Here is a 9,675-nt window from a genome sequence, read left to right as displayed (position 1 = left end):
AGCATCTGAAGTTTTGATGAAACAGGAATTATAGAAAAATTATTTTATTGCTAATTTGCACCATTTCACTAGTGGTTATGGACAAGATACACATAAGGGTAATATTTGCTTAAATATATTTAATTCCTGAGTGATTATATTATTGGTGCACATACAATAGTTCAGATTGTCCATCATTTTAGATTTTAAGATTTGGAATCAACATTGACTAGGAACAAGCGCTTTCATACAAATCAAAATCACTGTTTTTGAGAACACTGAAAAATTTTGAAAATAAAGTTATGATTTTTTGCCATATGAATATCACATACATCTTCAATTCAATGATACAAAATAGATAATACAAGTTGAATTATTTAGAAATAAAACTTATAGAAAAAGTATTTTATGAAATACAAATCCGTCGTAATATGGGCATTTTAAATTAATATTTGCAATCATTCACAATATAGTAAATTCCAGAATATGAGTTCACATAATAGAAAAAAACAAGTCTGTGTGGTCATAGTTCACTCCTGAGTATTTTTTGACCTTTTTCAGAACATTTCATTCAGAAATTAAATTTTGAAAGAGTCATGAAACCGAGATAGCTTTGACAAATTTATATGAGCGGCTACATACAAAGAAGCAGTCAGTAACGAGTTCAGAAAAGAACGTTTTTCATTGATCAAATCAGTAGCCCAAATACTGTACTGCACTGAGCTTGTATGCTAGACATAGGGACAACATTTGTACTGGCCTTTGTAACATGTAGGATAAACATCACAATTTGAAATTTAACTTTGTAAACTCTTCACCCAAAAAAAACCAAGCACCAAATGTTTAGATGAAAAAATGTACAGATTGCCTGAAATGCATAAAATAATTACAGCAGCACTTTTGAGATTTTTTTTTATAATGAATCAAAAATATTATGGCACAATAATAGAAACACTGCAATAAATGACAGTAAAAAGACTGTGAAATGTGCATAATATGACATGTTACAGATATACAATTACAAATACCCAATAAAAAAAGTTGAAATGAAGTTAGCGATTTTCTGCTGTTCAATAGTGATATTGATTAAGATTGTCTGCGCAATAAAATTCAATTCTGCATAAAATATACATATGATGCTATACAAAAGATAAGTAACTGCAAACACTTTAGTTTTCTTCAGTCTTTAATTCAAGTTACCGGTACATAAAATTTATTTCAATTCAATTTACAGCCAAATTATACATATCAGTACAATACTTTTGCTTTTTGAAAAATATCATTCAAAACTCAATCTAATACAGTGGTTCCCAAGTCCCAACCTGGGGGTCGCGACGGGTTTCTAGGGGGGTCGCGAAGTTGTTGCACAACAGTAGAAAATAATACAAAGCCGCAGATTAAATATTGGCGATAGAACGCGAAGAAGTCTGGAATTGACTCTCCTTCGCCTCCGAGAGATTTCCACTAGCTGTCGTGACACCCCAGAATGTTAGCAAGCGGCGCGAGAGTTTTATGGCATGTTAGCCATTGTGACGTCACACGAACTCGACAGCATTTCGCGCAATGCTTCGAAGCAAGGCTGTGGGATTTCGATACCAAAGGGTTGTCTATGTTGTTTCATCGTGAAGATTATCATACATCCTGCAGTAACGTTATAATTCAGTTATTTTATTTACCATGGCGAAGAAGCGACAATATGAAAATGAAATCGGATTTTCAGCTTCTTTTTCATATAAAAACATAGGAACGAATACTAATGAAAGTCAAGGATGACATGAGATTAGCTCTGTCAAAAACTCAACCACGAATTACGCAGTTGGCCACGCGGTTCCAAGCCAGCCATCACATTGAATAAAACTGCAGCTTGATGAAAAATCAAATTTGCCGCTTATTTTATTGTAAAGTATAGAAAGTGAGGCAGGGGGTCGCGAAGGTATGTGTAAACCACCAAAGGGGGTCGCGAGCTGAAAAAGGTTGGGAACCACTAATCTAATATATTTGATTCAATTGCTTTAATTTATTTCCATTCAATTAAGTCCACCCTTATATATCATTCATATGCATTCTAACTTATTAGTGTTCGTTTTACAAGCTATTTCTCTGTTTTCGAGTGAGAGCTTGTCACCTTTTTATAGCATTTCAGCATGTGAATAAACAAAAAAAACAGTGATTTAAAATTATCTAGACAATTTATATGGTGGCATAAACCCTGCGTCTCCAATGGATCTTATCCACACATCTCCATCAGAATACACAGTAACCCAGGTAACACTGCCATGACGAAGACTAATTCTCAACCAGCCTCGCGGGGGAAACTGTGCAACTCTGCACAGAAAGTAACGAATAACATTGGCATGACAAACATAAACCTCGACTGGCTCATCGGAATCTGAAAGTTTCGGTCGGTAAACAAACTTCCTGAAGGCAGATTCAATCCGTTGAGAGTCCGAGAAATATTTAAGCTGGAATAAGGAAATTGCACATTTAATATAAGTTTCACATTTCAAAATCATGGGAGGAATAGATATGATTTTTTCGAATACAACTTGCTGAGAGATACAAAAACAACAAAATTTAATAATCAAAAATTGATGGGAAAGATTGTGAAATAAATAAGGTTGAAAGACCCCAATTAAAATTATAAGCAATAGTCAAAATTATCACGATATCATCTTCTCAAATAGATCGATTTTAATGTCAAAACAGTTCGTTTTGAAAAGGTTTGGAAACCGTTACTTAGAAAGATTAACGAACATGCAACTTATAAAGAGTTTTCTGATCCGACCAGTTCTAGTAATATTCAAACTAACCTGAAACAAGCGAACTAATAGAACCAGTAGTTTTCACAAAAGGTACTTTCGAAGTGATACTATTATACCTAGTGAGTGAATTAGATTTAATGCAATGAAACAACAGCAGGAAACTGGTTCATTTTGGTTCAGGAATATGTCGTAGTAAAAACCAAAATAAACTACTGTATTTGGCAGCTAATAAGCTGATATACTGGGCCTGGTTTTCTGTGGTCGGCTCATTTTCGTTTTCGGCTAATTATTAGCTTTGGACCAGAAATCACCGAAACAATGTGCCTTCACCATCAGTTTTCATGAATCAGCAATCTCACACTGTGAATCTGGAAGATCTCTGCTGTGATTATTATATTTGATGTTGCTGTATTTGTGTATGCATCACTAGCAAAAGTAATTACTGATACTGTCGTATATAGACATAGTGTATTGTAACTTGTAAGCACATCAAAGAGAGGGAGAGTGCATTGGGGTGTAACTGAGAGAAAAATGAGGGAATTATAATCGATAACAAATTGAATGCATATTGGTGTTTAAATGACGAACAGAGAAATAAAGTAACACAATTTTTCTGCCTGGCTTAGTGGACAGTAATACAGTAATATAAAAAAAAACTCATTTTTAGTGTTGAAATTGTTCTCTTCTCATTCGCCAATTTACCTTATTAGCCAGAAAATACCGGTATGGCATTTATCCACCTTTAAATTAATTATATTTAAATGCAATAGAGAAAGAAAAATGCATTATTCGTCATATTCTTGTATTCAAAATATTGGTGCAATATCAATTTAAAAATTTTATCTCACAGTCGGAAATGACAAAATATGCAACTAAAAAATAAAAAAATGAATTATTCACCTCTGGTTCATTTGCTCTATTGGGTGGATCTGGTTGAATAGGTGCTCCTTCTCTTAATAAATCTGTTGTTTCAACTTCCACATCTGGCAAATATTTCGATATAATTCCACAGGTTTCTTTAGCCCGTGTCATGGTTGACTGCACAATTTTCGTATAATTTAAATCCAAGCTTGACAGCCATTGTCCTGTCATATCTGCTTGCTCTTGTCCCAATTTTGTCAAATACTTTTCTTCGTCGTTATACCCTTTCAAGTTATACTCTCCATGTCTCACAAAAATGTAATGTTTCTTGGTTCTTTCTGATTTTGAAACGTCAGTAAGTGATTGATGATTTCTTTTGTCCCAATTCCAGTCCCAGCCTGCATCTTTTTCGTTTACAATTTTTTTCGTTTTAATAAAAGCATCAGCTGTAGCGCAGTTCACTTTCAATCTCGAAAGTAAGTTTGTTTGTGGCTTGTTAACGTCGCCGAAATTTGACAAAAACAAAGCGGATCCACCCGCGCAGACAGATACCAATATGGTTTTGGAAAGCCTAGTGGTCATTATGGAGACAGTGAACAGTAAACATCAACAAGTGCAGAAAGGGCAAACCAATGACATTAAACAACATGATGCGCAACTCCGGCATTTTTGGCCGAAGATCGTATTTGATAGCACGCTCCAATGCACATACTTGACGAGACGAAAACGAGCGGATGTGTGTTGCTTTCAAGGCATAGCACGAATGGTGTTCGAGCCTGCTTCGATAGTTGTTGTGGTTTTTAATGATATTTGGAAAATTGAAGGTAAAAAGAAATCGGAAAAAAGTAAGGTAAATACTATTGTTGTATATCACACCCGGGCATCGCACTGTTAAGTACATGCGGGAAAGCCAGCTTTTGTCAAATACTACGAAGTTTATAATTCAGTACGGTACGTAGTTGGCCATCTGCCGAAATTGCATATTTACTTACCCCTTATGGTTTCAAATAGTTCATGCACCTCCATTTAGATTTTTTTAATCAGTGAGGATATATACTTATTGCTGTAACATACTATTGCTCATTCACTTTTATTTGCGTATTGAATCAAAGGGTTAACAAGTTCACCTAAAATTTCACTCATACCGGTCTATATTGTATAGTCTGATCTCTCAAGTATTTGGAGCCACGAATGCTTATAATTTTCTGACTAAACCCCTTTATTAGTTGGTTTATATACCAAATTCAGTAAAACATTTTTTACAAAAAACATAAGATATTGGATTTATTAGCTTTTCCATTCTGAATCATATAGACTGCTTTATTTATTCTTAACGAAAATTAATAAATCTTCTCTCCTACAGATGTGAAAGTTGTGGACAGACCTGTCTAAGCATTGTGAGACTCCTGCAGCACAAGAGGCCGAGAGAAATTAGGCCGACATAAAACAAAACTTTCAACTATTCGTCTAACCTCAATTTCCTATTATTTATTCACAGGACAACTGTAGCAGAAGGGGAGATATCAGAAGTCTGGCGACGTATCAGTGACAGTTTGATTCCAAGAAATATGATTAGAATACTCCATAAATAGAAGAACAACCTATGGAGGAATGCAAAGACATTTGACCCTCCGGTAAAGTTGTGTATGGCCCCTACATCCTGCAGGGCTTGAGGGAAATAACTAAAAATTCCAAAATCGGTCTTCTTTGTAAAAAGGCACAAAACATGCCAGACATACTTAAAACAGCTTTGAAAAATGAGGATTACGGGTCACTGACTACACCTGTGTTATATTTGGTTCATCAAATTTTGGTAGTACTACTAAAAGAAATTCGGGAAAGGGTATAATCATGATTCATGATAAAATAATGTTATATATTTTGGACAATTTCAATCTAGACCAGGGATGTCAAACTTGCGGCCCCAGAGAACTCCCAGTGCGGCCCTCGAACGCTTAACAATAATTGTAATAGTATTTTGGAATTTTTTTTTATTTAAATGTAAAAGATTTTTCAAACCTTTTAAAGTGAAATTGAATATTCACACAGAAAACAATTTACTGAAAGTAGTTTTAGAAAGTTAATTTTTTTTTGTTCACATTTTGACTCAATTAAGAATACACATCAAGCTAGCAAAAGAATACTGAATAAAACACTTGAGTGATTAAATTAAAGTACATAAAGAAGGTGGCATTTTCGAAGAAAATGGGAGTTGCAATATTTCTGCATTTTACAAAATTCTGAAGCACATTGTTAAATTTGTCATATTTCCATCAGTACAATGAAAAAACACAATAAGCTCAGCAGTCAATATGACAAATTCGAAGACCAACTCCGAACAGAAAATTTCCATGTGTTTGTATATTAATATAAATATACAACGACTTAGTTACTAAAAATCAATATCAATAATAATTCAAGCAATCCTATGCCATGCAATGTAGCCCGAAATGTCTTGTCGAAAAAATCTGCCATTTGTTTTTTACTGATCTATACAGGAAATGATAAAAGTAACTTTTTTGCATTACTGGAATTAATTAAACTCTTGCAAAGATACAGATTAACCCATGATCATGTGACCTCGTTAGTTAGAGTTGGTACTATAAAATCATTTCAGCCTGGCCTTAGTATGCTGGTGACACAAAGAAGATGCCAAACGTCAGGACAAATGTAATTAAAAAAAACATTGAGTTTATACTGTAGTATTTTTGTTAATTTTAGGTTCATATATTTAGATTAAGTCATTTTTAGTGTATGTATTATTCTTTCCTTAACCAACGCTTGTTCAAAAATGATTTTGATGGTTGTACATGGAATTTTATGATTTTTTGTAATAAATACAGTAACTTGCAATAATAGTGGAATGCAAATATTAATATGTAATTGCATTTGAAATTAAAGAAAATAAAGAATATGATAAAACTTAATCCAACTGATTAGTTGCATCACAATATATGTCACAAACTAAAACTATCTGAAAAATATCTTTCAAGTATTAAATTATCAAAAACTGTTTGCGGCCCTTTTCACAATTTCCAACATGCAATGCGGCTCTCGAAACCCATGAGTTTGACACCACTGATATATTCTAGACGATTCAAGCATTGCTTTGGGAAATAATATCACTTCAATTAAATTGAAAAAAAATCTCGCTATATTAAATACAAAACCGTTGCTATCACAAGATAAACCAATTCAGCCATTCGGAATATATTGGCCTTCACAAAGCAATGGAGGCAGAATTAAGAGTTCATGAGCTATGAACTTTTGTTCTTTTCTTTGTCTTGAACTTTTCATACTTCACAGCCTCTATTAATTTTTTTTTTAATTTTAATTACCATGTGATGGTCATACATACTGTATCTTTGTATTTTCTGTCATGATGTATTATCTCAATGTGTCAAACTTTTAATTAGTGTGTATATTTTGCTTCCAGATGACATAAATGTATTGTCTTGCTTTTTACCTCAGCTTGGAGTATTGACAAGAAAAAAGTGCCCGTAGATTACGTAAAAAAATGTTTAACTCTTTGTTATAATCAGAATTCACATTTAATAGGAATTATAAACAGCCAACAATCAATGAGAATTATATGCCAAATCCTTCAAAATAAATTTGTCTTCTAAAGTCGGAGGAAGGCAAAACATATAGGTAGTTTCCATTCACACAAGTCTTTCAAGAAGACTTGAGACAAACTAAATGAGCATCGTCAGGTGATCGGTAAGGCTGCAAGTTGAATCAGCCCTGCAATTTCCTGCATAGAAGATAATATTAATTAGCGGGCTATGAGCTAAATTTAGAAATTTAGACACAAACCTATCTACGAGGCATTATGTACCAGCAATGTTACCTACGATTAACTGAATATGTAATATGTCTAATAAATTCACCACTAAAGCAAGTTCGATTGTTTCAAACTTTGTGTTATGGAATTGTATCACAGCACCTTTAAGAGAAGTAAAAACAGTTTTGCTGTTTTGTATGACACCCTCTTTAAATGAAATTTCAATGTTTAAGCGCAAACATTAAAATTACTAACTTTGAACTGTGTCATTATCTGCAAAATGTTTCACACAAATCTTTACGCTATCGCGTTTGTAATATTCTCTGATAAAAAAAACGTCTATGATGTTCAGAATTACTCTTTACAGCTTGTCTGCCATTCCAGCTTTCCAAATGAGCAAAACTTCTCAGATATAGAGATTATTTTCTTTCGTTACAGGCGCAAAAAGGCAGGTACTACACGTAAAGAAGACGCCGAGTAGCAAAAGCAAGCGGAAAACCGTCGCAAAAGGCGACGAGAAATATGTGCATTGGAGCGTATCACGAAATACAATCTTTCGCATGTAGTCTTATGGAGTGACGTCAGAGTTGCCTATCATGTTGTTTAATGTCATTGGGCAAACTCAATAAAGTAGAGATCAAAACAAAAACGACCAAGGAAATTAAATCGAGAATAACCCTGCAAAATATTCACCAAGTGGAGCGTTACGAACATTTCTCCGATTTCTCTATCCCCACCTAGACATTGTAAACATTGTTTTCCGCGGAAACGATATGGCAGTGGAATTTTAGAGTTTTAAAACTACTGATATCGACGATGAGTATTGTACGAATTATCCAACTCAGAACTTATCATCGGACTTGAATGAGTAAACGATGTTACTATTGATTCTTCCACATCCAATACACGACAAAAGAAAATACACAATTTTGGCGATGAATAAATTTAGCGTAATAGGCCGTGAGACGAGGCCCTGAAAAACGCCTAGAAAATGAGTTTCGTGGCGCACATAAGGGAACTACCTGGAAATAACTCTAAAATGTTTCTTAGAAATTTAGTATCAAATAATACCTTGTTCCCAGTTGCGTAGCAAGACTCTCGTGATTGCACGACCTAACAATTAAAATTTGATCAGCTGTTAGCGGGCGGATGAATTTCAGCTATTACTGCTCGATCTTGCGTTGAGTTGGGTAGCCTTCCCATCGTCTTTTTTAGTTATTATTAGTCTAAGGCAGTGGTTCCCAACCGCAGGTCCGCAATGCTTTTTCGCCGGTCCGCGAGAAATTTTATTGTTTTTTTGCCGTCTCAGTCATTTTTTTTCAGTCGCTTTACCGAAGACGAGGTTGCGTTGGTTTATCACGTAATTTCTCTTCCGTCGTCATATTGCGACGTCTTTCACGACATCTTTGTGCCGAGTAATTACACTTTTCGCTTTTTCGGCTCCGATTCATCGCGAATGCGCTTCATCAAATCTCGCAAGATTCAGAAACCTAAAGATCGGCACGCGTCCTTTTTCTGTTCTACGTGCTTTTCCTGATTTTCATCAATAGCTTTAGTTAAAACGAAGCAAAGAAATCGGCTGCATGACGCTGCAGAGAGACGTGTTGCAGAAACTGCTTTGAGGCCTCGTTTGCAATCCGACATTGGAAACGAAACAGCAGCAAAATTCTCACTAGAATTAATTGTGTTTGTACATGATTTGGCATGTACATGTTTTTTTATGTGAGATGTTTTATGCGTGCCTTTCTTATGCATAATGGGTGTGCAGCACTGCATTTCATTACGCAAATATATGGTATATATTATTTTATGTTTCACCCATTTCAATTTTAGCCGGCACATTATTTGATAGTTTTTCTCCGTGTGAAATGTTTTAAGTGTGCCTTTTTGTCTAGAAGCATATTGAATGCCCGACATTGCATTATATTACGCAAATATATGTTATTTATTTATGTTCCGGTCATTTCAATTTTCTACCGGTCCGCGATTAATTTTATCGGTACATGTTTTTTTATGCGAGATGTTTTAAGCGTGCCTTTCTTATGCATAATGGGTGTGCAGCACTGCATTTCATTACGCAAATATATGGTATACATTATTTTATGTTTCACCCATTTCAATTTTAGCCGGCACATTATTTGATAGTTTTTCTTCGTGTGAAATGTTTTTAAGTGTGCCTTTCTGTCTAGAAGCATATTGAATGCCCGACATTGCATTATATTACGCAAATATATGTTATTTATTTATGTTCCGGTCATTTCAATTTTCTACCGGTCCGCGATTAATTTT

At 34.5% G+C, this 9,675-nt stretch overlaps 1 protein-coding gene across 1 annotated transcript; it reads right to left on the bottom strand.

Moving 5' to 3' along the window:
* Nucleotides 1-6: 6 nt before the first annotated feature.
* On the bottom strand, nt 7-4,261 carry LOC120341754 (serine/threonine-protein phosphatase PGAM5, mitochondrial-like). The gene is made up of 2 exons (XM_039410316.2): nt 3,642-4,261; nt 7-2,441 (listed from the first exon to the last, which is right to left on the bottom strand). The coding sequence occupies exons 1-2, from the start codon at nt 4,182-4,184 to the stop codon at nt 2,157-2,159; spliced, it is 828 nt and encodes a 275-aa protein (XP_039266250.2). The 5' UTR covers nt 4,185-4,261; the 3' UTR covers nt 7-2,156.
* Between the last annotated feature and the right edge of the window lie 5,414 nt (nt 4,262-9,675).

This window comes from Styela clava, chromosome 3, assembly GCF_964204865.1.
Source record: "Styela clava chromosome 3, kaStyClav1.hap1.2, whole genome shotgun sequence".
In the NCBI taxonomy this organism is placed as follows: domain Eukaryota; kingdom Metazoa; phylum Chordata; class Ascidiacea; order Stolidobranchia; family Styelidae; genus Styela; species Styela clava.
Note: the sequence above shows the minus strand (reverse complement) of the source record. Positions and strands in the feature narration are given on the sequence as shown.

Coding starts and splice junctions, on each gene's coding strand:
- LOC120341754 (XM_039410316.2), bottom strand. CDS start 4,184: ATGACCACTAGGCTTTCCAAAACCATATTGGTATCTGTCTGCGCGGGT. Junction 2,442..3,641: donor ATAGAGCAAATGAACCAGAG/GTGAATAATTCA, acceptor TCCTTATTCCAG/CTTAAATATTTCTCGGACTC.